The sequence below is a fragment of the Lonchura striata genome, chromosome 17, assembly GCF_050655825.1.
Source record: "Lonchura striata isolate lonStrDom1 chromosome 17, ASM5065582v1, whole genome shotgun sequence".
Lineage (NCBI taxonomy): Eukaryota > Metazoa > Chordata > Aves > Passeriformes > Estrildidae > Lonchura > Lonchura striata.
Genome location: NC_140719.1, coordinates 11306657 through 11334645, shown reverse-complemented (window position 1 = coordinate 11334645; position 27989 = coordinate 11306657). Strand labels below are relative to the sequence as shown.

At 53.5% G+C, this 27989-nt stretch overlaps 1 protein-coding gene across 2 annotated transcripts in view; it reads right to left on the bottom strand.

Moving 5' to 3' along the window:
- RXRA (retinoid X receptor alpha) overlaps positions 1–27989 on the bottom strand; it is a 102790-nt gene that overhangs the window by 9541 nt on the left and 65260 nt on the right. The window contains exons 1-8 of one of the 2 annotated variants that reach the window (XM_077787911.2): positions 26178–26440; positions 25790–26055; positions 20774–20924; positions 19917–20096; positions 10143–10312; positions 5851–5980; positions 2499–2631; positions 796–887 (exon numbers count right to left, since the gene is read on the bottom strand). In XM_077787911.2, the coding sequence (XP_077644037.1) occupies positions 796–887; positions 2499–2631; positions 5851–5980; positions 10143–10312; positions 19917–20096; positions 20774–20924; positions 25790–25999 (1066 nt within the window). In that variant the 5' untranslated portion in view covers positions 26000–26055; positions 26178–26440. Of the gene's footprint in view, positions 1–795; positions 888–2498; positions 2632–5850; positions 5981–10142; positions 10313–19916; positions 20097–20773; positions 20925–25789; positions 26056–26177; positions 26441–27989 lie in introns of those variants that run through there. The other variant, XM_021543580.4, reaches the window with a different exon arrangement.

The window sequence follows — 27989 nt, the reverse complement described above, 5'->3', positions numbered from 1 at the left end:
CTCCCTGGATTGTTGGAGAAAAACCCTGGCACTGAAATTTCTTCTTCCCTTGGGCAGCTGGGGCTGAGACGGAAAAGGGAACAGCATGACCAGAGTCTGTGGAACTGTGGTCAAAAATGGAGGGTTTGGTGTATTTTATGAGCACATTTCATGTCTTTCAGCCTCTCCAGGTCTGCAAAGGGCTTTTCCTGAAATGCAGGTAATAAAAGCCCATGGATGGCGAGGTTGGGAAGCAGAGACAATTATCTCCATGCTCTGGTGTTGCTCTAATCCATATTTTTCTCTTCAACAACATCCAGATCCCACTTTGTTCCAATTCAGGGACAATTCCCTCAAGCACCTGAACTTTCTTTTCACAGTCACTCTGAAAGGGGGAGATCTGACAGGACAGGGATGGCTGGAAATTGAACAAGAGTAGGCTTAGACTGGATTTTGGGAAGAAATCCTTCCCTGTGAGGATGCTTCAACCCTGGCAGCAGGGTGCCCAGAGAAGCTGTGGCTGTCCCTGGATCCCTGGAAATGTCCAAGGCCAGGCTGGACGGGGCTTGGAGCAACCTGGGACAGTGCAAAATCCCTGCCTATGGCAGGAGCTTTGGAACAAGATGAACTTTAAGATCCTTCCCAAACCAAACCAACTTTCACCCCTGCCTCCCTTCCTGCCCTATGGCATCTGGGTGCCCTCTGCTATTTCCAATAAAAAATATAAAAAGCAGGGGCTTTTTGGGGGAAGAAAAGGAGCCAAAAAGGACGGAAGAGCAGGCAAGAGGGGCCAGGAGAGCAGAGCCAGGCACGGACCGGGGTTGAAGAGGACGATGGCTCGCAGGCAGCCCAGCTCTGTCTTGTCCATCAGCATGTCCCTCATTTTGGACACCAGTTCTGTCAGTACTCTGCAAAAGGACAGAGAAAGCACAGAGTCAGCATGAAAGGAAATAAAACAAAAGGGAATGAAAAGCCCCAGGTGTCAGAGGCAGAGAGAGAAGCTCCGGTCACGTTTAACGAACTCGGGGATGGTGCTGGCCTAGACCAGCTGAGGATGTGGCCTCATTTTCCTCCTCCATCAAAAATAGCTCATTAGGAACATCAATAGTTCCTGTGAGATACAACAGGGACCATAAAAACCGCCTTCATCCATTCACCGAGAGGCTCTGGCACCTGAGAAAGCTGCCTAAAAATAAAAAATAACAATAAAAACCCACCCCAACAGGTATCTAAAAGTAATTTCCTCTGCCGGTAATTTTTATTGCTCCCTTTGCTCTTACTGAAGGTGTCGGTCTTGAAGTATTTTCCACTGATTGCCCAGTTTTTCATGTTAGATCCTGCAGCAAAGTCATGATCTTGCACTTATGACCTCACAGGAACAAATGATGTCACCCAGGTCCGAAGAACAATTTCCTCACCGAGCAGAGCAGCAAAGGTGATTTGGTTTCAACTCAAGATGAGTCTCAGGGAGAGAAATCAACATTTCAGCAGCGTCTGGAGTCATGCTGTGGGTCAAAAACCCTGCAAGTCTGGCTTTAAAACACTTTCCCAAAGGCTGGGATTAAAGAGCCCTCAGGACACGCCTGTGGAACCTGCTGAGCATCACCAGGGCCTTCTCATTGTGCAAATTGTTGGAATCTGAGGTATTGATGATTCCCAGATTGTAAAAGTCTCTGTCTGTCAGCCCCGCTGCCAAAGCAGAAGCCATAATTGGTCTGTGCTGGTTTCCAGGTTGTTTATTCTGTTTATCTCTCACATGTTCTGCTGCCCTGCCCAGCTCTGTCCTGCAGGGCAGCGTGTGGGGTTCTGCCCTCAGTGGGATGTGACAAACATTAAATACCAGAAACTCCCTGGGCTGCATTTACAAGAACGTGCCAATATCTGTCACCTACGTTGGACAGTGTGTCCCCAGCCTGAACCAACAGAAAAATGCCAACACCACAGTGAGACATGGAGGGCATGAAGAAGGAGAAAAAGGACAAGGCACACCCAATTTCCTCCATCTTGTCCCCTTTGGACCCCTCATCTAGAATCCTAAAATTTTACTTTTGCACCTGTGCCACACTTAATTATTACTGATATCAAACACTCAGAGCTTGTAATTCATGCTGTAAGATTGAAAACTCTTTTCCATGGACAGAGATCACAGCCAGTGTCTCTGGGGGCTCTGTCCAAGGGGGTTCCTGACCCCTGCCAGGGTCCCAGGGCAGCCAGAGGGAAGCCCTGGATTCCCACAGCAAATCAAATCACGGCTTGGTCCAATTAAAGATGAAAAGGAACAAAGGAGTGGCCTCCTCGTAACGTTAGAAGGCATCTGGAGCCCATGAAAGGGGCTTTGATTTGCACTGGGCAGCCTCCTCCCTGTTTGGGGCCGTTGGTTTGTCGGTAGGTTTGAGAGGAGGGGTTTTTTCATGGGATGGACCCCCCCAGCAGGGAGGGAGGCAGTTTGGGGTGCAGCCAGGGCTGGGGGTGTCCGGGCACGGTGGTGGACAGGAGCCCAGCCCTCCATCCCTGCCCACCTGTCGAAGATGGCCCCGACGCCGGCGCTGTGGGCGCTGTTCCGGTGCACGTGCAGCCCCGTGGCCAGCAGGATCCCGTCCTTCACGGCTATGGAGCGGTGGGAGAAGGAGGCAATTAGGAGCTCGTTCCACCCTGGGGAGGAGAAAACCAGCGAGGCTGCAGGTTAGGGCCATGGGATCCTCGGGGGGTTTGGGATTCGGTGAGGTCGCCTGTCTAACAGCAGGAGGAAAGCGCCTTTGGTGCAGGAACGTGGCTGGATGTGGGAAGGGAAGGGAAGGGGGAGCCAGCTTTTTCTTGGATGTCAGGGAAGGAAAAAAACCATCAGGAACCCAGTGCACTAAAAATAAAGCTAATAAGGGGAGCAGTTTCCTCTATAAACCGTGCAGACACTGAGCAAACAGCTCTGCCTGAAGCTCCCAGTGGGTGTGGAGCCCCCTCTGCCCTCAGCCTCCCAGCAGCTCCAGCCCTATCAGCACTTGCTATCAGCTCATCAGGCTCCTCCTCAGGCCACAGAAGTTCACCAGCCCTGAGCCCTGAAAAAAGCACCACGAAATCTCTGGCTTTATTTGTGGGTTTGCTGCTCCTGCCATGAAAGCACTGGGAGGGATTGGGGCTGTTCTCTGCACAGTCCCACGTCTGTGACTGCTTCCACAGCTGCTTGGAAAACAGGTTTTAGTCTTATCAGCTGGACAGGCTGCTTTGGGATGTGGGAATGACATCCTCTGAGCCCAGACCGACAGGGAAGGAAAGGGAGATGTGACCTCCACACCTTGCAGCTCCCCTTCCCAATCCAACACCTCTTCAGTTCCTAAATCCATCACAGGCTGAGCTCCAAAATTCCTGAAACAAAGCTCCAACAAGATGAAATGCTGGCAAGCTTGAAGGGTGGAAATCTGAGTGACTTCCAGCCAGGAGCAGCATCTTCACTAAGACAAGAGGGGGTCTTCGGCAACACCCTTGGCCTGAACATGTTCTGGAGTCCTGGTCCAGAAACCTCAGGATATTTGGATTTAGGTTTTTGGTTTGTTTTTTTTTTTTTTCCAGGCTGGAAAAGCAACACAACAATATCCCTCACCTCTCCTGTCACAAGAGCACATCTCACTGCCTGGAATAAACACAAGGCCCATGTGTGCTGTATTTACCTTCTGCTGCAGCCCTGGGCTGTGCCATCAGAAATGTTGACAAGGAATAAAGTTCACTCTTTCCTAAGTGGCCACAGGATGTTTCCACCCCAGCCACGGGAACATTTCTTTGGCTATTTACTGGGTGAGGCCTGGCACTTTCACAGGGATTGCGACACTGTGAAACCTGAGGGGGATGGAGGAGAAGGAGCCTGCAGAAAAACCCTGCTCCCAGGAGGAAGAGGAACTCCCAGGAGGCAGATCCATGGGAATTTGTCACACAGCCCCACAGAAGCTCCTGGAACCAGAGCTGGCTTTCCACACCCACTCCAAACTGGGCTTATTCCAGTGCAGGAGTGCTGGATTCATCAGCATCCTTCCTCTGGATTATTCCCACGTAGAGCTGGGATGTTTCAGCTGAAAAGGGGAAAATTTTCCTACCTTGGCTTTCACCAGAGTATCCCCAAAGAGCTGCCAAGACAGAGGCAGGCAGGAAAAACTCACTATAACCACAGGCAGCAAATTGGAATTAGAGAGCAACCAAGTCTCCCCTGAGAGTTCTGCATTTCAGCCCAAGCTCTGGAGTGGCAGAGCAGAATTCTGTGACTCCTTTCTCACCTAACAGGGTGGCTGCAGCCTCCAGGGCTGCTCTGGCTCCTCTGGCATGGGGAAGGCACTCTGGCAGAGCAGTGCCCATCCTGTCAATCCACCTCCCTGCCAAGTTTCCCCACCAGCCCTACAAAGCCAGCTGCAGCTGCAGGGATGTAACGCTCAGCATCCTTTGCCAGGCTGGGAAAACATCAGGTTATTCCTGTCTCAGCTTGGAAACAAGAGAACCAGTGGAAAACACGCCTAAAAAGTCAGGTTTCCTTCCCTTCCAAACAGCTCAGAGAGGGAGTGTTTTTAAATGATTCAGGATTTAAGCAGAGCTGCTGCCAGCCCATCCAGCACTGCTCCTCCAGAGCTGTGTGCTCCACTTGTTTTGCCTCCCAGGATGCCTGACTGAGGCTCTTAGCTGGATTTTAGTGCTTCAATATTTCATGGGCAGCTGTTCTCAGCAGGCCACTCAATAATACATCCAGCTACTGGTTAGAAGACCTGGGGAAGGTTATCTGAGGCTCTGGCAGAGCTGTCTGGAGCATAAAGCTCCAGGGAGCTGCTCAGCAGTCTCAGGGGTTGAGCCACCACGAAATTTGGGATGTGATGGGGCTGGCAGCCCCTCTCCTGCTGTGTGGAGTGAGTCACAAACAGAGAACACAGGTCAGGAGTTCTCCAGCTCCACTTTTAATCAGCTGCTTGCTAAAGAGAGAGGAAAATCTGAACTGCCATGGTGGGTTTGGGTTCCAATTCCCAAGAGCTTTGTCTGAGTTCAGCTCTTTGCAGAAAGCCCTCAAAGATCCCAGGGAAGCAGAGAAGCTTCCCTGCTCATCCCCTCTCACAAGAGGCTCCAGAAATCCTCTTCAAATCCACACTTGGGATGTTCCACAGGGCCCAGAGCCAGCTCTGCCAAAATCCATGGAGCTTGGTGACACCTTCACCTACGGGCTGCAGGACCTGAACAAAAGTGAATTTGGGGGAAATAAAAGGAACTTTAAAAGTACCAAGGACTTCAAAGTCCCTGGCTTACAAAGAACTCCATGTCTCCAACACATCCTTCCCGAGCTCTGCTCCTGGTTTCTTGCCCTCCACAAGCTTTGTACAGCAGCAGGAGCTTGAATCCACTCGACAGGGTGAATTCCTACAGCCAACTGCTTCCACCTCCCAAATCCTGCTCCTGCAGCCCCCCTCCTGCACAAGGAAATTTAAAATAAGCCCTGAGAGTTCTATTTTCATCTTGGTGGGTGGGAGAAGAAGTGAGATGTACTTTTCTCTCCTTTCTGGTTTTAATTATGATCAAACATTTCAGTTTGACGAAATTTCACGGGGGCTTGAGCCTGCTTGGTCTTTCAAGGCTCAATTTGGGAGGAAGGCAGAGTTTAACTCCTTTGGTTTAAGTCACCCAGCACCCATCTCTGAGTTCCTCATGGACCAGAGATGAAGCTGGGCCATTTTGGATCCAATTCACCAACACATCCCATGGAAGGCTTTCAAAATCCTACTTAAAAACCAAATGATCAGAGCCTATCAAGAATCAATCAAAGATTTTCAAGCTGCCAGGACCTAAATCTGAGGGTCCAGCCCGTCCCAGGGGACATTCAGCACTGCCCACGTGGGGACAGATGTCACTCACCTGCTCTGAGCAAGATGACCTGGTCATCCAGGGGCAGCTCGGAGAAGTGGGGGATCCTCTTGGCCCACTCCACCAGGGTGAAGAGCTGTTTGTCTGCTGCCTGGCAGATGTTTGTCACCGGGTCATTGGGCTGCCAAAAAAAATAAAATAAAGATGGAAATGCTTGGAAAAGGCAAAGTGAGGAAAAGAGAGGCTGGAGGAGCAGCCTGCCTGCCATCCCCGAGGTGGGTGCTGTCACCCACAGGCACTGGAAGTGATTTGGCTGCTCCACCACAAGGGTTGTAATAGTTTTTAGCAAGCCCCAACATGGGGATTGGGAGTGCTGAGACTTCATATCCATCACCCTGACTGATGAATCCAAGCAGCTCCAGCCTGGGGAAGGGCAAACTCCAGCATCTCTCAGCTTCATAAACCAGCACCAGAGGGGGCATTACAGAAAGAAAAGAGAAAACCCCTTTCCTTTGAAATATTATCCAGTAACAAAAACCATCTGCTCTCAAGGAGGACAGTCAGCCTAAACACAGCAAATCCCTGTTTAAAGGAACTGCTCCCAGCTCAAGTGGATTTGTGATTAGGAACTGGAAGAGCCTGTTTAACCCTGGGGAAGGCTGAGCTCGCTGATCCACGTGTGTCTGTAGGGTTTACCTCTCTGGACAGGGATCTATGAACCCTTCCCATCTCCCACTGTAATCCCTGCTGATATCCAGCAGCTTGCATTGTACAATTAGCTTCTCTCCATGCCCTTAAATGAGCAGTTTCCAAACTGCAGAAGTGTTTTCCTCAGCCCTGGCTCGCAGGGGGAAGGGCAGACACCAGTGTCCAGGCTGGGCAGGGCAGGACCACATCACCAAGTCACCCCTCAGAGCCCTGCCCAGCACCCTGGCAGCAAACCCAACAGCTCTGTGCCTCGGTGGCCAACATCTCCCATCCTCCAGGATTAAAATAGCCAGGATTTGGCAAGCTCGGGGCACCTGCCTTGGAAGTATTTCCACCTGTCGCGTGCAGAGATGGATGGGCACAGGCTGGCACAGGGATGTGCCCCCCTCGTCCCACCCCACTCCAGCAGCTCCCCCAGGGCATTCTCACTGCCAGGGAGCTGGGGCTCTTCCCTGAGGAGGGAGAGGTGAGAAGAGCCTGGGTTTTTCCTGGGAGAAGGAGATACGATGGGATTTCCCCGGGACAAGGGGAAAAGCCAGAAGTGCCTGGGAGGAGGAGCTTTGCAGGGTTCAGGGTTTCACTGGGAATGTTGGTATTCAGAGGCAGGAAGGGAGAGAAGGGACACCAGAGGTGTCATCCCTGACTGCTCGGCCAGCTGGAGAATCCTGGCATCCAGGTGAGGTGGGATGGGGATCGTGGACTGTGCTCCAGCAGAACACAACCCTTCCAGCAACAAGTGACTGCAGAGCCCCACAGAAGGGATAATTTAGGTAAATTAGATGTTTTTGCCAAGGCTTTCATCAGGGCAGGCTCCAGGTGCCCCAGCCCTGGCTGTCCCTCCGTGGGCAGCACAAGCTGTCCCCAAACTCTGGTGCTCCAAAGCTTCATCCTCGGCTTCAGTTCCACCTCAGATGGCAATTCCTGGAACCACCACGGCTCTTCCTGGCAGAACCTGATCACTGGAGCCTGAGAAGCAGCTAAAAGTGTCCAGAGGGCCCTGCCTGGCTCCAGGAGGGGAATGGCAGTGCTGGAAAGCCTCCCTGTGCACAGAAAGCAAATCCCCTCCTGCAGCAAATAGCAAGGGCACGGTGCCGGGGTGTGACAGAGCCAAAGGGCACCTGATCCTCCTGGAAAACTGCAGCTTGGAGGCACCTTCCAGAAAATGGTGACTTGAAACCAGGCCTTCAAAGGCCAGTTAAAACCTAATGGGGAGGAGAGCTCTCAGTTACAGGCTTTGCCTTCTGGCCAGGAGCCCATCCCAGGCCGTGCTTGCAGGGCAGGAGCCCAAATTCCCAAGGCATGGGGCAGAGGCAAAGCCACCCCCTGGGACAGGGACGTGGCACAAGGGGACAGCCACAGACACGAGAGCAGGACAAGGGGGAATGGATCTGAACTAAAAGAGAGTGGGGTTAGAGCAGATATTAGGGAAAAATTCTTCCCTGGGAGGGTGGGGAGGCCCTGGCACAGCGTGTCCAGAGAAGCTGTGGCTGCTCCATCCCTGAAGGAGTTAAAGGCCAGGCTGGATGCAGCCTGGAGAAGCTGGGAGAGTGGAAGGTGCTTTTAAGATGATTTTAAGGTTTTAAGATGATTTTAAGGTCCATTCTAACCCATTCTGTGTGGGAGACAAGGGTGCTAATCCCTAAATCACCCTGCCATCCCCATCCCAGCCTGGCACAGCCAGCTGGAAATGTCCCTGCAGGTGACCAGCCTGAGGTGCAGAGGCAGAAATCAAAGCACCCAACACACGAGGCCAACAGCAAACAGCTCATGTTCTCCCTGTGTTTATCAGGGCCTCGATTTGTCTGCCTTTCCATCACCTGGGCTCTGGGGAAGGGCAGCAGCTCCTCTGTCTTCCCTCTCCTCATCCCGTGGTGGCCTCGTCACCGGGAGCTGCTGATCTCATCCATCTGCTAAACCTGCTACAAATGTCACCTCGTGCTTGACAATAATAGGGCATTGCAACAAGCCTCCTGCTTCTATTTAGATGCAGCACACATCCTTGCTCGCAGAAATGCGTGTTGAATTATGCAGGAACCGGCTTTCAATTTGAGGAGCCGCGGTGCCAGACGAAGCCATTTATTTCAGCTCCCTCTCTGGGGTTTGTTTTCAAGTCAGCACAAGGCTGGTTCCAGCTCCCCCTGAAGGATTTTAGATCCTGAGAGCAGTCAGAGCCTCTCTGAGCTCCTCACTAATAACTCCTCCAAAAAAAAAAGCTCTTTAGTGGGGATGGGATCCTCCTTGTAAATGCAGGTGAAGGTTTCCACCTGATTCTCTGCCTGATCCTGGAGAGTTTCACTGAGGGATTGGCTCTGTCCATAACATGAAGCCTTGAATATACAAAAGCCAACTAAGGAATGCTAGAAAAAGCTGTCTTGCAAAAAGAGCATCCCCAAAAAGCCAATTAGACATGTCCTGACTGCCAGATTCCTCACAGAATTCTGCTGGAAGTGACCCTAAAGATGCTCTATTTCCAACCCCCTGCCATGGGGAAGGGATTTCTCACTCAAACCCTCCAAGCCTCATATAAAGAGATAAAAGTATTGTTGGAACAGAGAATAAACACTGCAGAGTCCCTGCACTTGCTCAGAATAGCTGCATTTCATCAGCTCAGCCACCCAGCAGGAATTGCACAGGGATATTTCAGTGCATAAACCTTCTCTCTGGGCTCAGCCAGCCCAAGTGTTGGCAGAGTTCAACCTCTGAGTCCCTCGAAGGACTTTGTGGCCACCAGCAGAGGCTCCCCACTGCAGCCTCAGCTGCTGTTTCCCAGAGGAATTTCTCTGTTCCCACTGCTTTCATGGGAAAAGGGGCTATGGAGGAGTGGGGACTGCCCCCTAAACACTGCCTGGGCTGCAGAGGGTCTGTCCTGGAAATGGAATTTCAGAGGAGGGTTTGGCCCTCACATTAGGAGGCTGCTGCTTTGCAGGGAGATTTCTCCATTTCGATAAGGGATTATCATAGGAAAGGGCCCCTTTCCCTTCCCCTCACTCTCCATAGAATCCCAGACTGGTCTGGGTTGGAAGGGACCTCAAGATCATCTCATTGCAGCCCCCTGCCATGGGCAGGGACACCTTCCACCAGCCCAGGCTGCTCCTGTCCCATCTCCCTGTCCCACAACATCCTGGTCCAGCCCAGATACCCCAAGCAGGCTGGGTTATAATGCCAGTTTCTAACTGGGAAAAGAACTTGAAAGCCAACTCATAGGCAAATTTCTCTAGCTTTTCACTCCTCAGAGCCAAGCAGTGCATAATTCTGCACCTGAGAAGTCACACCTTCATTCTCCAGCTCTTATCTCTCTGCACTTCAGCCACACAGGTCTGTTTATTGCCTGGACTGGACTCTGAGCTCTTCAGAGCAGAGTGCCTTCCTGCCTTTTAGTACTGAGGGCTGTAATTTCCAATAAAACCTTCTCTGCGAGCCCTTTTAATTACTCCTTACCACCTCCCACTTCCCTGTGGCTGTGGGACAGCAGACACCCAACGTTGCTGGCTCTGCTCTCCTGCTGCTGAGCTGACTCACAGAGCCTACAGCAGAGCCAAGAATTGCATTTTTTTTTTTTTTTGTTTTCCCCACACAGGACAACCCCTGTCTGTCCTCATGGCCACTCCTGATGTCCCAAAGGCTCAGTGCCTCACCGAGCTGGGGGTCAGGCCCATGTTTGCCTCGATGTAGGTCTCTGTCTTTGGCTCCACGGCGAGCTCAGCCTCCAGGATCTTCTCCACGGGCATGTCCTCGTTGGCGCTGCTCGTGGACTCCACCTCGTTCTCGTTGCGGTCCTTCCCCCGCTGCCTCTCCTCCTGCACGGCTGCGAGGGACACACAGGGACAGTGGCAGAGTGTGACAGATGAACAGTGGGGACAGTGGCAGAGTGTGACAGATCAACAGCGTGACTGTCATAGGTAAGTGACACAGACTCTAGGTCAGAAGGCTGGAAGCCCCCAGTTTGTTGGAACCCCTTCTTTTATACACTCAGCTGGGCCTGAATGGTCATTTAATCAACACATTTCACATGACTGGCTAATTAAGGAGACACCACTCAGTAAACATGAGGAAAACAACTTATTACAAACCTCACCTGCAGATTGTTTACCATTTGTTTATCATTCTTTCTCTCTGCCTCCCTGAAACTTCCCAGAGCAATTCATAGGAAAGCTTATCTGGCTTTCTCACTCTCTGACCAGACTGTCATCTCCACAGTGTGATGGCTGACTCTCACAATTAAAAGGCAAATATGTACATATTTTAAGAGAAGTTTTATAGGTTTACAGTTATGTTTTACCCCCCTTGTGTTGTTATCAGGGGGTGGCCCGGGTTTGGGACATTTGGGAGAGCTGGCAACAGCTGACCTCCAATCAATACTGAAGGAAGTGATCTCCAGCACTGGACAGTGAAGAAGGAGCCAATGGACAGAATTTTGGAGGAGCTAAAGGGTCAAAAGGCCAAACTTCCACTGCGTGGATGAGTACATGGTGGGAAAAATCCTCTGCTCCTGGTGCCATATTTTATCTATTCAGTCTGCTGCATTTTTGATAAGGTTTTAATAAACCTTTTAAAGTTTTTGGGAGTAGTGTTTCTCACAGTGTCACCCCCAGGCCCCACCGGTGGCCACAAACCCCAAAGCATCCTGCAGGATCACCCCACTCTGATGCCTGCTCCCACTGTGGCCAGACTGGGATATCCCATGGAATGTGAGATTTGGGGAAGGCAGGGAGCAGCCTCAGCCTGGGAAATCAGCTCTGATCCCTTCTCTGCAGAGGGACAGATCCTGGAAATAAAAATAAATGATGGAAAGCAGCACAAAGGATGGACACTTCGAGTCACTGCAGGAGAGGGAACGAGGTGAAGGGACAGAATCAGGGAATCCTAAAGGAAACAGGTCAGTTTAAAGCAGAAATCCCAAGTTCAGCCACCTCTGAGGCTGGCAGTGCTGGATTTCCCTGGAGGCCACACTGTGCCCCTCTCCAGCTCCCGTGGGACAGCAGCTCCATGCAAACCTCCAAACCTCAGGGCAAGCCCCAGACAGACAGGAGAGACCTGTCCCAAATCCTGTGGGGTGGGAATGATCTAGCCAGCAGCCTGTCACATGCTGATGAATTCTCTCCCAGCAGCTCAGAGATGAGAAACACTTACTAGACGCTAACAACATTATTATTGTTATTATTAATGACCTCCCTTGGAAACCTGCACACGCTTTTCCTACACCTGGAAGGCAGCTTTGTGCAATTACAGTGGGAACTCTCTCCATCACCTTGTCACAGACCCTAAATCCCACACTTTTCTGTTTCCCACTGCACATTTTAGCCCACTCTGCTCGAGAACAGCCCAAGCATCTCTGGCCATGAGGCACAACCCTCTGAACTCACCCAGCTCTTTGCTGAGGCACTCCAGTAACGTCAGAACCCTGCTATTTATCAACAATTACCCCAGCACTGCATCTGAAGCAGGTTATGGGATGTTCAGGCAGAGCAGCAGGGGCACAGGTGTTGTTTGGGGGAAAGCAGAGCTGTCTGTGACACAACGAGGCTTTTCAGACCATCGGTGGGACCAGCTCTATGCCATGTGCAAAACGAAAACCTACAATATGAAACTCCAGGAAAATAAAATAAAATAAAGTAAAATAAAATAAAGTAAAATAAAAATAAACCCCAGGAAATTGAGACACAGGCTAAAGGAGCCCTCTCTGCCTGCTGATCCCATTAACCCAGCTCCCAGGCTCCCCCTCCCTTCCCTCAGTGTTGCTGTTTGCTACATGTCAGCAGAGCTCAGGCTCTTCCATGTGAGAGCTGTTATGCAAAAAAGCAAGAAGTTCCTTTCTGCAAACTTCTCTGGGCTGCAGAAGCTCCCCAGGCCCACCAATGTTGTCTGCTGGGCTGCCAGAGCCAGGTAAACTCAGATTTGCGTCGTGGCTTTTGTCCATCTGGTGTGGATTCTTCTTCTTATTTAAGCCATCAGAAAATCCTGCTTCAATTTCACCCCTCCAACCCCTCTCCTGCTTCTCCAAGCATCAGAAAGAGGGGAGGTTTTGCTTAATGCCAAGCCTTCCTCAGCAGCACAGATGCACCAAGATTCCTCTGGGCACATTAGAGGAGATGAAACACCTACTAAATAACACGAAAGCCTGAGAGAAAGGCAAAGCCTCCACAAATGGGATCCTATAAAAAGACTTAAATGCCAAAGGGCTGCTGGAGATTGGCAGCAGCTCTCAAGGTTGAAGGTGCAAAGTTGGGATCACTGGGGTCACTCCACCATGGTGTTAACCCCAAAAACACATCCTCGTGCTGGACTGGGAGTTGTGGCAAAGCATTGCAGAGGGCTGGGCAGACAGGGGCTACTTAAATCCTTCCATCTGCAAATCTCAACAGCATCAGTGCCACATCCCTGGCCTGAAGAGTCAGAGACACTCCAGGGGCTGTAGGACAGGATCTCACAGGGCACCTCGACAGCACCTGCCTGCGATCAGGCTGAGCCCAGCTGACACAAACAGTGCAAGAGACAGATGGGCAGGGATCAGACACGTAAGGAGTTTGTTCCATTGATCCAGAAAATCGGTGCTGCAGCTCCCTGCAGAGCTGGGCAGGGGACAGCTGACTCCTCCCAGCTCAGCCCCATGCCCAGCCCGCCCTGCAGCAGTGCCACCCCGGGCACAGCAGATGGCACAGGCCCAGCCAGCAGCCAAAGATAAAGGCAGCCCTCAGCAGGGAGTGTTACCTGCTCTGCTACACCTGCTGCCAAGCCAGGCAGCCTCCTCCAACAACAGGACAAGTGTGGGATCATTTCACCCTTGCCCTTGTCTGTTTGTCCATCCATCCATCATCCATCCATCATCCATCCATCATCCATCCATCATTCATCCATCCATCATTCATCCATCATCCATCCATCCATCCATCCATCCATCCATCACAGTCACATGTTTTTGGGAGAGTCCTCCACGTCCCCAATCTCTACAGGCACAAACCCAGTGGAAGATGTCTGGATTTTCCTGCTACCAGCATTACCCTGGAGCTGCTGAGGACCTGACAAGCTGTTGCTCCTTCTTAGGAGAGGTGCTGAGGGACACATCACCATTCCAGGAAATAAACAGGGACTGTGTTCCTTGAGATGTAGGGAAAAAACAACACACAGAAGAGAGGGAAAGAAAGAAGGAGAAGTGGGTTTTTTTACCCATGAAATCTGGGAAAATCTCCAGCAGTGAGCAGACCCCTCATCATGCAGACCATTCCTGGAGTCCACTCCCCACTCCACTGGGGATTAGTCAAATAACCACAGTGGAGATTACAAAAATACATTTTTTCATATGATCTGGTTTGGGAACTGTGTTTCTTTGTGGGTTTAGTTTTTATTTATGTTTTTTAAGAAGAGAAACACCAAGGTGGCAGCTGCATGGCACCTTGTCTGGTGACACCAAAACAGGAACAACCTTGCTCTTCTCAGCTTGCCAACAACACTGATTTTCCAGGTCCTGAGCGTGGCAGAGCTTTGGATGGACAGCATGGGTCTATCCACCTCAAATGCAGGAGCTGAGGCAGGAATTTGGCTTGCTGCATCCCAGAAAACCCTCTCGTGCAAGGCACAGCTCTCCCAAGCTGTGTCTCCAGAGCTGAGCTTCCCAGCCCTCTCCCCTTTCCTGATGGCTGTGCCAATGCTTTTATTTCTTTTTAGAGCTTTTCCAGGCTGGTTTCCTAAGCAGACGGGAAGCATTTGAACCTTGCAATCCACTTGAGGAGAAAAAAAGATGCAGTCAGAGAGCTTGGAGAGGCAGCCCCACCTCCTGCAGCTATGTCTGAGCCCAGCCAAGGACAGAAGCCTGTGTTTTCCATGGCACCTGATGAAGAGCCTCTCCTGTTATTCTGCCTGATTTGGTCTGTACTTGCCTCAGGCCAGTTGCTGTCATGTTTCATCTTGAGCTTCTCCAGCCCATCTGCACTTCCCCAGGCCATGGTACAGCAAGACACGGAGCCCCATGTGTCCAAGCCACTCCTTGGTGACCTCTGGTGTCTTTAAAATCCAAAATGTCTCGTCCTGTGGATTGCAGATGAGCCTCAGCTATCCAAGCCCGAGGGCTGATGTGCCAAAGTGCCAGATCCATCCTCTGCAGGTGTCCACATCTCACTGGACACCCTCGGCTTTGCTCATGGGACAGCATCTGATGGCTAAAAAAGCAGGTTTGAGTCCATTGCAAAGTGCCACCCAGCCCAGTTCTGGTGCCCAAACCAACCCCTGTGGGTGGCCACGTTCTGGGCACTGCACTTCTGCACCAAAGGAATGTCAGTGGAGGGAGGGAGAGGCCCAAAGGAAGATTTTCCACAGGGCAATGGTGTTTCTGAGAGGGCAGGAGCAGCACAAGTTTGTTTATTTGCTGGGAGAGACCTGGAGGCTACAGCAGCTCCAGTGACACTCACCCAGTGTCAACACAGAGCTTTTTGGGATGGAAATCCATCCCTCCAGGAGCAACAGGGTGGGGGTTGTTCTTTCCATGGGGAAAGGATATATCACTCCCCCAAAAATGGGATTTTCTCAGGGAAACTGAGAGCACAGGGGAAAAGCACCGAAGCTCAGCCCAGAGAGCCCCAAACCTGCACAGTTTTAGTTTTCCCCCATCCTGCAGGTGGGTGGCTGGTTATTTATGAGGTGCTGGGTGGGGGTTATTAGGAATTTCCATTTCTCTCACACGGGAATTTACTGGGCTCTGCTGCCTTTCATGTAGCAACATCTTTGCTGTGTAGCATCAGCATCTTGAAGCGTTTATGCCCCAGGTACCTGTTTATATCCAAAATGCCAAGACAGCTGAGAAAACAAATTCAGACAGTGTTTCTTCTGCTTTGCTTTCGTGTGTCACCTTTTTTTTTTTTCTTTTTCAGAGGTGCAGCTTTCTGCTACTGTAAACAACCTCAAAAGCTACGACACATGAAATAAAATGGTTTGTTTTTTTTTTTTCCCTCCAACATTTTCAATTGAACGCTGTAATTTTTTTAAGGGATGCAAAATACCACAGTGATAATTAAAAAGTGTAACTTCAGAGTGTTAAAAAGTGGATTGAAATCTTAGCATGCAGTTAGTTCACAGAGGAACATCTCTGGAAAACAACAGCAAAAAATCTCTAGCTCACTTCACTCTCTGGACACTGAAGTATAAACAAACAGCAACAACAGGAGAGAAAACCGTAAGCCAAAACCATTTTCTCAACCTAAGAGCATTTTTAAAAACAAAAAAAAAACCCAAACCCAGTATAATTTAACCAGCTGGTTTAAAGAGCAGCACTTTAAAAGGATATAAGAAACAAGCTCATTAAGCTGGAAGACATTTTCCATTCCAAAATTAATCCTAAAAATAACTGTGCTCTTGAACTCTGCCCCTTCACTAGGCTGTGGCCACTTGCCTGCTTTCACATTCACTTGGACAGTGGGTTGGAAGCCTGAATTCCTGCTTTCCCCCCAGATTCCTCGTGCCCCTGAGGGATGGTCCAGGAGCTGGGATGGCCCAAACTCCAGAGGAATGTACAGCCATGGCAGGGGATCAGGCACAAATCCATGTGGGAATCTTCAGTCCCTCTGGATTGAGCAGCTCCCTGGAGACGTGGGAAGGTCTTTGGGCTGTGGGGATGTTGCAAATCCAACCTTTCCCAAGCTGAGCCCCTCAGCTTGGCAAGTGAGAGGGGAAAACCAACCCACAAACATGGGAAGAGGGAGAATTAACTCAGGCTGTGAAGCTGAATGAAGCCCTGAAGTCAGAGACCAGGCGTGCAGCTGGACAGATGTCCTGGATGCTCCGAGCACGGCTCTGGAGCTCAGCACAGCAGCTGTACCTGCACCTGGATTTAGGAACAACTCTGGGATCAGGCACGCAGCCTGAGCTGCAGGTGCTGCAGGGGAGCAGCTCTCTGCTCTCCAGATGGGCTCTGAGATGCACCAAGAGCCAACTTCACCCATGTGGCACCAAAGCCCAGCTGCAGGCTGGCACGTGGGAGCCCTGCAGGTCCTGCAGAGCCAGCCTGGCTCTCCCCAGGAGCTCCCCTTGGCTGGGGGAAGGCTCTGGGAGCCTCTTCCCAACCCTGCTCCCTGTGAGTGAGGCGGCCACGGGAGCATGGGAAAGGCTCCTCGCTGGTATTTCCTGCTCCCTGTGCGATCCCGAGGCACTGCCAGCGCTCCTCACCCGGGACAGCCCCGGCTCCCCACGCCCACGCCAACCCTGTCACCTCTGCTGGCACCCCTGCCACACTGCACCCCCATCCCAAGCCCCCCACCCCTTCACAAGAGCTTTGCCTCCCTGATTCCGAGGCAGTTCCCACTTTTTCCCTTTTGAACCCAAGGCTGCTGGTGCACAGACACCTCAGACCCAACACATCGAGCAGGGAGAGTTCAGCTCCTGGATGCAAACAGCCACCCCCACAATAACAACCTCTGCATTACTCAAGATCCCTGATGGTAATCTTAATTTTGTTGACTATCCGGTATTTAGTGGGAGACAGAGTACAAAAAAACCAAAGCCTTACACAGCTGGCAGAAATTCATAGAGGGAAAAAAAAAATGCTCCCAGTTGATTATTTATTATGGCTGCAGCGTCTCAGAGAGCGTGGGGCTCACTCACTGTGCATGCTGGGATCTCTCTGACGTGTTTCTAACAGGGAACAGCCAGAAGAGATGCACACAGCAGGAGGAATCCTCTGCTCCTGCAGGCTTTCCCCTCTTTAAGCCAAGGTTTGTAGCACTGAAGGATCCCTGTCCCCCAGCAGGGCCACCCTGGGTGCGCTGCTGCTTCTGCTCTGGCTGGACACGGGGTCCAATCCTCTGGCATATTCACCTGGAGCCCCTCAGCTGCTGGGATCCAACCTCCATCAGGCTGATTTTGCTTCTCTAATCCAGCTTCTCGCCCAATAACCCCTTTCCTTTTACCCTGTTTAAATGGAGTACAGCCTTGGCTCTCACTCCTCCTCCCAGCATCACCCAGCATTGCTCCCCACCCCAGCCCTGCCTCTCACTCAGTTCCAGCACTCACTTTAGAGGCTTTCACTGTGCTTCCAGCAAATCCCAGCACCTCTGGCCTGCAGGAGAGGTACTTCCCAGCAGGAATCTGCTGTGCCTTTACACAGATATAAATTAGGCCTCCAGAGCAAGATGTTTTTTAGGGAAGTGAGGCCCATAACCCGAGCTCTGTTACTTAAAAGATACAAGGGTTTACGCTACAGGATGAAAAGCCAGCTATGATGTGAATACTTAGGCAAAAGGAATTAGAAATGTAGGATTTAGCCCAAAACTCTTCCCTAAAATAGAGATGGGAACAGGAGAGGACAGTTCCAATCAGCTGGGATGGGTGCAATGGGAAGAGACTCTTTTTTTAACAAACCAGGTGGATACCACATGTGAAACTCAAGAGCTGCTCAAAACCAGATCTCAGCAAGATCCAACTTCTGACTTTCAGCTTTAGGACAACTGAGACATTTCTGTGAGACACTGAATTTTTAGGTTTATAAGAAGAGACAGGGGAGTTATTCCAGCTTTCCCTATATGGGGATTATGCCTAAATCATCTCATGATGACTGTCACATCACCAGTTGCTGCCCTCACCAGATCCATCAGCACTGCCTGAGTGCACTCCTGGAGTTAACAGGATCCCATCTGTCACACTTTTAAATAATTGTCTGATCATTATGAATTCATTTGCTATTCATTGTGATAATGTTAATCAAGATGAATTAATAGAGTCCTCACACTGTACGTGCTCCCTGGGGACTTCCACCACCATTTAGAAATTAATTAATGGACCTGTAATTTTTAGCGGTGCTGCCCATGCAATCACCACTAAGGGCAGGCACGGAGCAGGTACCTGATGACAGGGTGGCAGAGTTCCAGCATTCCTGCTGCTCTTCCCAGCCCTACACACCTTGTTCTGAGGGGCTGAAAGGTAACTGGGTCTCCAGCTGCCAGTGGAAGGCTCTGGATGCAGTGCCAGAGGAAGGGGATGCTCTGTATTTCTCCTGCAGAACACACAGGAGAATTCTTGGCTTCTTCCTGCTCATCTGAGTCTCCCATGTGTGGCAAGCATATTTCTTTCCCTCTCAGGATTTTTCATAGAGCAGCACAGAGAGAAATGAAAGAGCAAGCAATTTCTATTTCTGCTCCTTATTTTTCCTATGTGGAATGTGTTTGGAGAATTGTTTACCTGGGGTGATCGCTTGGTTGAATTCTGGTGAGGATTGATTGAGCCCGATAGCCAGTCCAACCCACCTGGGGCTGGGCTCTCAGAGAGGGTCACGAGTTGTGTTAGAGTCAGAGAAAGTAGTATGTAGTTTTAGTATCCTCCTTTTATATAGCATATTAATGTATTTTAGCACAGTTATAATAAAGAAATAATTCAGCCTTCTGAATTGAGTCAGACACTGTAATTTCTTCCCATTGGGTTCGCCTGCATTTACAATACCCATGGCTCAGGTTTTGGATCAGATTTTCCTCATCCCACTGCACATCTTCCATGGAATCCAGTATTCCCCACTGCTCTGCAGCCACAGCAATGCCCTGAATGCTTCAATCTCTCCATTTCATGGTCTGCTGGGGCAGGAACATTTGTTTTGAGCACTGAAGGGTTAAGCTCAGCATTGCCAATGAGGTCCCCTGGGTGCCCTGGCAATTCCCCCACACCTCCAGCACAGACAGCTTGGTGACACTTGCTGACTTTGGTCCTTAGGTAACCCCATAAACCGAGCGTGGCAGGGTTTGCCCAACACTCAGAGCAGCTCCAGCACTGCCCCGTTTATCCAACGCCCCAGACAGGCCTAAGTGCTCTTCAAAGGCTCCCAGGCTGGAGCTGTGGGCCAGGGCCAGAGCAGGGCTGGCTTTATCAGCCTGTCAGGGAGGCAAGTGTGGCTCTGAAGATGTAAGGGGGGGAAGCAGCACAGAGCTGGGGTCACTCTCACGTCATGTCTGCTAAAAGCCTGCCCTGCCAGCTAGATTAGAACAGACACACTCAGCATTTAAAAAGATCATTGAAAAGAGGCACTGCCGGGGAAGTTTAGATCCTAAATTTAAATTCCACTAGGGGAAGAGCTATCTTAAAGAGACCGAATTGCTTTCTGCTTCCCAATAGGAAGAAAAACGCAGCACTGGATGAAGTGCTGAGGCCCTGGCACAGGATGCTCAGAGCAGCTCATCCCTGGAAGTGTCCAAAGCCAGGCTGGAGTGGAAAAAAACCCCTACCCATCACCTGCACACTGCTGTGACCCTCAGTGCTGCTCCACAGCGGGTGACACTGTGAACAACCACACTCTGGGGCCACAAGATGCCCCGGCTGAGGCGCAAAACTAAAGCGCAAACGCGATTTTTGTCAGCGCTGTGACGGCAGCCCTTGGCAAGGCTGGCACTGATCCTTGGTGCCCACCGAGCTCCCTGCAGCGCCCTGGCCGGGCCAGGCCTTACCTTCTCTCTTCATGCCCATGGCCAGACACTTCTGGTAGCGGCAGTACTGGCAGCGGTTGCGCTGGCGCTTGTCGATCAGGCAGTCCTTGTTGTCCCGGCACGTGTAGGTCAGGTCCTTCCGCACCGTGCGCTTGAAGAAGCCTTTGCAGCCCTCACAGCTGTAAACCCCGTAATGTTTACCTGGGGGAGGGATAAAAACTCGAGTTTAAAGGCGGCACCAGCTCATTTCTTTGCCGGCAGATCTTCCCAGGCTGAGTTTGGGGGGAGCAGAGGTTTCTCGGAGATGGAGAGCAGTGGTTTGGCTTCCACTGAATCAGGATGCCATCCATGGGTCACATCCTGCCTTCCATCCAGGGAAAGGCCATTTCTGGGCCACACAGAAGTGGAACAGGGTACCCTCTGTACCCCTGTGAGCTCTCTGAAGCACCCCCAGCAGACACACAACCGTGTTCCCACCCTCCACTTCCAGCCTGGATCACAGGAGGGGTCCCAAAGGGCTCACACACCAGGCAACCAGAGCTCTTCTAGAGCAGGGAGCTTTCCAGGAGAATAAAGGGAAATAGCAGGTCTTTATCTCCCAGGAGTGGAGAAACTCCATGTCAAGAGCATCTTTTCATATGGGAGCACCAGTGCAGACCAAAGGATGGGGAGAGGGAGGAGACCCACTGCTGAACAGGGACCTGGGGTCTCCTGGCCCTGCTCTTCATCTCCTGCAGTGAGGCACAGGCAGGTCCTGTCCCAAAGGAGAGCTCCTGCTGGCACTCCCCGTGCTGCCAGGAGCCAGGGAGCCAATGCCAATTCTGCCATACCCCCAGTCCGCTGCCCTGAGCCCCTCCCGGGGCAGGTGCCAGCCTCACCCGAAGATCTGTCCCCGCAGATGGCACATATGTGCTTGGTGAAGGAGGCCATCGTTCCTGAGGGGTGTGCTGGCACTTTGAGGACTCCATTGAGCCCCAGGGGTGGCTTGATGTCTTCTGTGCTGGTGACGGAGTTCATGGGCGAGTTGAGCTGTGGAGGGACAAGCACAGGGCTCAGCTGGGACTGGGGACACGGGGACATGGGGCTGTGTCACTCACACGCAGGACAGGGCAGGACAAGCATGGGACAAGCTCCCAGTGGGGACCAGCACTGCTAAACCAAGAGGATTTGGGCACAGGAGCCCTCAGCCCAAAGGCACAGCACCCATCTGGCCTGGCACAGGAGCTGGGGTGACACAAGGGGCAGGACAAGGCCAGCCTCCCAAGCACTGTGCAGGGCTGACCCTGCCCATGCAAGCAGGATGTTTTTCCATTATTTAATTGGAAAGCAAGTTCCTCCTGCAGTGCCCCAGCACAGCCTCCACAGGCAGGGCTCAGCAGCCAGCCCAGCTTCACACCAGCAGGGGACACAGGCAAGAAGATCTGCAGTGGTGGCTGGTGGGAGAGCTGCTGGCTGGGAGAGAGCCCTTGCATGGATGATGAAGGCCAGGACACTCTTGTTTAACTCTGTAATTTATAGATATCCCTTCAGCATTATCTCTCCAAAGGAAAGCTCCATGGCAAATAAACACATCCCAGGGCCTGGATTCCAGAGCTGGAGTGGGTGGGACATGCCCCTGCAACTCCCAGATGTCTCTCCTTCCTTCCCTTGGCCCACAACAGGCAGAGAATTGGGTGGAAGTGGCACTGGCACCATGGCACTGCTGTGGAGTGAAGGGTTCCTGGGCTGAATCCCCCACTGGGCTGTTACACACACATGTGCAAAGAGAAACTGAGGCACAGAGCTGTAGGATTGACCCATCTCGGTAAGGGGGCAAGCTCACCCCATCCAGGAGGATGTGGGGGACCTGGGCTTGGCCAGCTGGCTGGGATCACTGGGGGTGTCCCCAAGGGAATCAGCCTGCCAGGGAGTGTCCCAGAGCCACCATCCCAGCCACCCTCGAAGCCCAGCATGGATTCACAGGCCCGAGGCTCAGTTTGCTGCCTTTCTCTACTCTAAGAGAGATCCTCAGCAATTGCACTTGGCACAAATTAACTCAGGAAGTCCCAGGGCTCGTGATCTGTCAATGAGAGCGGCACAGCCACTCCTCTGCCTTTCAAGCCTCCAGGCTGGTGGGGAATATTTGGCAGGCAGATGCCTGGCAGCCACACAAGAGAGCCAGGTAAACCCACCCTGGAGAAACGGGATGGATGTGCCTCCCTCTGCCACCCTGCCCGTGCCAGCTGATGAATCAAAGGCAGCTGGGAGCTGGTGCCACCCAGGGATGCACTCCTGGCTTTAGCTGCTGTTTGACAGAGCAGAGAGGGGAGGGAGGAGCAGGCCCCAGGCAGGAGCATCTCTTTTTGAGTGCTCCATGATCCCTGTGCTCCCCTGGGAGCAGGGGTTGCCAGGTCAGGGTGACCTGCCCCAGGAATTCCTCCCAGAGCCCTTTCTGGGAAGTGGAGCCAGCTCCCAGGTGCAGCTGGTGCTGAGGGCTCCTGTCACACCATCCTGGCTGTGGGAGCGAGCCCAGAGACTGCCATGGCTGCCTGATGAAGATAAAACCCTTCAGCACCACTTCCCCCAGCCCCGGCAGCCCAGAGAGCCCACCCAAGCAGCCCCCCAAAAACACTGGGGGGATGATGGGCAGAGCAAGACCCACCCAGGAGGGTGGGGGTCCCACCAGCCTCCTCAGCCTGGAGAATCAGCTGCTCAGAGCTGAGTCAGCCCCTGGCTGGGGAGGGAAAGTTCCTCTCCCAGCACTGGCCCCAAACCTCAGCAGAGCCACCCTGGGGTTCCCACACCGCCCTGGCGCCTGCCCGGGAGCACGTGCAGGACAGAGGAGGGGACAGCAGCCCTCGGCTTTGGCACAGCATTTCTGCTCTGGGACAGCAGGGCTCCAGCTCAGCAGTGAGCCCAGACAGGGGAGGAACCAGGGCTCTGCTTCCCCAGAGACACCAGCACTTCCCAGCTCCTTCCCTTCCCTCTCAGCTCCTTCCCCTCCCGCTCCAGCTCATCGCACCCAGCACTGAATCCTGGCCCTTCTGGCAAGCAGAGCTTTATTCCTCCTCCTCCCATCCCAAAAAACACCCCAGCCCTTCCCCTGTCCCCCAGGCACCCTTACAAAGAGCATTGTGCAAAGGCAGACGCTCTGGAAAAGCCTAATCCCATGTCTGATCTCTCCCTGCTGGCCCCCGGGCATCCCGAGCTGCTGCCAGCGATGCCTGGGGCGGCTGCTCCACACAGCCCCGCACATGGCATGGAAAGTCCTTCCCTCGCAGCTCCTGCTGAAAATCCTGACTCTTTTCCCTGTTTTCCCGTCATTTTTAGGTAAGAGGTTTTAAGCAAAGTGTTAAATCCCAGAGCTGAGGGGTCTAACCTCCACCAGTCTGGCCACTGCAAGCTGGCCTCGTTCCTGGGCCAGCTCAGAACCAGCATTTCCCTCCCATGGATGCTGGCATCCTGTGGCAGGATCCCTGATTTTGGGGCTGTGCTGGCAAACCCTGCCAGATCCTGGGATACTCCCAGTGCTGGAGGGAGGGCGCTGGGAGCATCACCCAGCACTGTCACCAAGGGCTGCAGACTCCCTCTCCCCTCTGCAGAACCAGGTGGGGTGGGGTGAGCCCCCCGTTTTTTGGGAGCCTGGCAGCTCCTTCCCACCGGGACCCACCCTGGGGACCTGGTGCAGCGCGTGCCCTTCTGCTCTGCTGCCTCTCCGAGGTGACGAGGCGTGGCCTGATGGCAAGTGGCATCTGCCATCTGATGCAAAGCACCTTCCATCAGTGCCAGCCCTGCCCGGCGACGGGGGCACACGCCTCATTACCCTGCGCTCCGCCGGCCGGGCCAGGGGGGCTGCGCTCCCCACCCGGCATCGGCCTCGCTGCCCCCTCCTCCTCCTCCTCTTCCTCCTGCACTCTGCTGGCCCAGGTAGGCGTCTCTGCCCACTGCAGGGACACAGACAGAGACCTAATGTGGCCAGACAGGGAACAGATGGCAGGAGCCATTAGGCTGAGGACCTCCCGAGTGTCACCTTGAGGAAAAACACTTCAGACAAGTCCCTGAACAAAGGATGGGTGCTCCAGGGCTGGAGCCAAGGGCTGGAGCCACCAGAGCTGGAGACACCTGGGCTGGAGCCACCAAGAGCTGGAGACACCTGGGGGCTGGAGCCACCAGGGTTGGAGCTACCAGGGTTGGAGTCACCAAGAGCTGGAGCCACAAGGACTGGAGCCATCAGGCTAGAGCCACCTAGGCTGGGAGCCACCAGGGCTGGAGCCATTAGATTTGGAGTCAACAGGGGCTGGAGCCATCAAGGTTGGAACCACCAGGGCTGGAGCCACCAAGAGCTGGAGCCACCAGGGTTGGAGCCACCAGGGTTGGAGCCACCAAGAGCTGGAGCCACAAGGACTGGAACCACCAGGCTAGAGCCACCTGGGCTGAAGCCACCAGAGTTGGAGTCAACAAGGGCTGGTGCCATCAAGGCTGTAGCCACCAGGGCTGGAGACACCAGAGCTGGAGCCATCAAGGTTGGAGCCACCAGGGTTGGAGCCACCAGGGCTGGAGCCAGCTCGCTCCCAGCACCATCCCAGCACACTCTCACTTCCCCTTCTGCCCTGCAGCTCTGCTTCGTTTCGGTTCCCCCGCTGGCCGCTCCCAAACTGCACCTTACAGTCGCCCCCTCCCCACCATCTCCCCGGCTTGTGGCTCTCCCCAGGGTTGCCTCACATCCCCCTTCTCACTCCTTCCCCACCATTCTGGCGCTGGGGCTGCTGATTTCGCTCTGGCTGCCCGTTCCCAGGCATGGTTTCAGTTCCTCTTCCCCTCCCCTGGGGTGGGAGGGAGGGACGTGTCCACTCTGCTGCTGGCCCTCAGTGGGAAGCAGGTCCCTGCACATCTGAGGGGGTCACAGGCTGAACCCTGCATGGGAGAAGCTCATCCAGAGGCAAATCTCATTCCTCTCTGAGCAGCACAGGGATGCTGGATCCTGTGGAAGCTGTCTGCAGTCAGCACAGCCCCACATAGTAAAAAAGCCCTGGGAATAAATCAGGCCAATATTTAAAAATAAAGGTGCTGGCAGGTGCTTGAGTCCCAGAGAGGGCCTGGAATAAATAAACCTGCAGCGAGTGGCAGGTGGTGGCCAATTCCTTAATCTGCCCTTTTACTAAACATATCCCGTGCGAGCAGCCAGCAACAGGTGGCAGGGGCTGGCCAGCACCCCGATCTGGCTATTTTTAAAAAGAGCTTATCTCACCCTGCTTGGAGGGGTTTTTACATAATCTTCAGCCACTGAAGGCCAGTTCTTGCCCTGTGAGGAGAAAGGGGCAGAGGGCAGAGGAGTCCTGGGTTTGTACAAGTGACAGGATAAGGGGAAACAGCCTTGAGTTGTGCCAGCAGAGGTTGAGATTGGTTGTGTGGGGTAATTTCTTCTTGGAAAGGTTTGTCAGGGAAGTGGTGCAATCACCACCCCTGGAAGCGTTTAAGGTGTGTGGGTGTGGCACTTGGGAACACGGGTTTGTGGCAGATTTGGATGATCTTAGAGGGTTTTTCCAACCAGAATAACTCCATGGTTCTGTGGGGTACATGGGCTGGCCCTGGAGGGGATGTGCTGCTTCCCAGGAAGGACAAGAATCCCAGACAGTCCTAGGGTGGCTCTGGCTCTTGCCACAGCTACCCCAGCCCCCAGGTGACCAAGGTCACTACTCCCCTTCCACCCCAATCCTGCGGACAAGAGGTAATGGACAGCTGTGCTCCAGCTGTGCTGGTCTCTCACAGCCCACCCAGAGCAGCCCCAAAAAGGAGCAGGATGCCTCCAGCTTAGTGCTTCTCCTTTTTGCCTCCCCTTGGCGCCTGTCTGGATGAGGAACCCCCAGCGGTGGCTGCTCCTTGCCCACAGAGGCAGCACTGACCCGTCCCCTTACCTGTGGGCTGCTGGTGCCGAATCCCAGGCTGGGCGTGGAGGGGACAGACATCGAGTGTGGGCCCATGGGGGAGCTGATGACGGAGAACGGGGGGCCCATGCCATTGATGGGCGAGCTCAGGGTGCTGATGGGCGAGTGCAGCTGGCCCGGCGAGCCCAGCGAGGAGCCGATGCCCGGCCCGATGGACGGGTGCAAGGACGGGGTGGCCATGGGCCCCCGGCTCGTGGGGGAGTTCAGGGATGTGGAATTCACTTGGTTGGAGAAATCTGCAAGAGAAGGAAGACAGGAAAGGGGTTGAGTCACCCATGTGGGATGGGACACAGCTCTGAGCTGCAGCCCCCTGCTCCTCCCCCAAAATTCCCAGTGCAGCTCCATCTTCCCAAACCACCTTCTTCTGGAGTTTCCACTGAGGCATTTCCACCTCAAGCCAGGTATCAGTGCCCTCCTCCACCTCGCTGGCACAGCTCTAAGCTCTGCCAGGAGCTCGGCATCACTGCTCCAGCTGATTCCCTCCTGCTACAGGATAATTTGGATTTGTCACCGGGCCAGGCCGTGCGTGGGGAACAGTGAGAGCAGCACCCAGCCCCTGTGGAGGTGGCTCGGTCTGTGCACCACACACGCCAGGTGTGTGTCCATCCACAGGGAATGCTGCGTGTTCAGAGGTTGGATTTGAGGATTTTGGAGCTCTTTTCCAACCCGAATGACTCGGTGATTGTGGAACACTCTGGGGCTGGCTGTGCTCTGCAGGCAGCAGGACAGGCTGTGTCTGCCTGTCCCAGGGGAGCAGAGCAGGGGGGGCGGGAAGGGGGGCTTATAAATAGACTCCAGCTCTCCCAAGAGGAGACATGGAGCCATTCCTGGCACGTTTCCTCCTCATCCTGTCACGCTGCTTGCAAAACAATCCCCAGCGAGGAAGGGGCTGGCTCCAGCCCCCAGGGAGGGGCAGGAGGAAGGCGGCGGGGAAGGAGGGGTGCAGCTCGGGCAGGGCTCCCCCCAAAACCCACCCGGACCCCCCAGCTCACAGCAGGGCTATCCAGAGGCACACCAGCACGGCCACCTGGGTGTTCATGGTGGCTCTGCCTTTGGCTGCAGACCCCAAAGTGAAGTAAAGTCTGGAAAATTCTGTTTTCAGTCGCCTGCATCCCTCAGGATCAGCTGTGTCCCCAGGATTTTGGCGCAATTGGCACAGGAATGTCACCCAGTGGGACACACAGCAGCCCAGCCTCAGCAACCTTCCCTGGAGATCCCTGAGCCTGGTGGGGAAACCCCAGCAGGAGGAGGAGAAGGTTCAGCAAGGCAGTGATGCTGCTCTCACAAAGATGTGGAACCAGCATCCCACTGCTACATCCAGAGTCCCATTACTGTCTCCAGAATCCCACTGTTGCCCCCAAATCCCACTGCTGCCCTCAGAATCCCACTGCTGCCCCCCAAATCCCACTGCTGCCCACAGAATTCCATCACTGCCTCCAGAATCCAACTGCCCCCCTCAGAATCCCATTGATGCCCTCAGAATCCCATTGTTGCCCTCAGAATCTCACTGCCCCCCTCAGAATCTCACTGCCCCCCTCAGAATCCCATTGATGCCCTCAGAATCCCACTGCCCCCCTCAGAATCCCATTGATACCCTCAGAATCCCATTGCTGCCCTCAGAATCCCATTGTTGCCCTCAGAATTCCACTGCTACCCCCCGAATCCCATTGATGCCCTCAGAATCCCAGCGCCCCCCTCAGAATCCCATTGATGCCCTCAGAATCCCATTGCTGCCCTCAGAATCCCATTGTTGCCCTCAGAATTCCACTGCTACCCCCTGAATCCCATTCATGCCCTCAGAATCCCACTGCTGCCCCCAGAATGCCATCACTGCCTGCAGAGTCCTTCTGCTGCCCACTGCTGCCCTCAATCTCCCCAGTCTCCCCAGTCTCCCCAGTATCCCCAGTCTCCCCAGTATCCCCAGTCTCCCCAGTCTCCTGTCTCCCCAGTCTCCCCAGTCTCCCCAGTCTCCCCAGTATCCCCAGTCTCCCCAGTCTCCCCAGTATCCCCAGTCTCCCGTCTCCCCAGTCTCCCCAGTCTCCCCAATCTCCCCAGTCTCCCACCTGTGACCCCACAGCCCGGGCAGAGCAGCAGCCCCATCCCGGGGCCGGGCTCTCACGGGATGCTGGCACACACCAAGCGTGGCCACTGCGTCCCCCGAGCCTGAGAG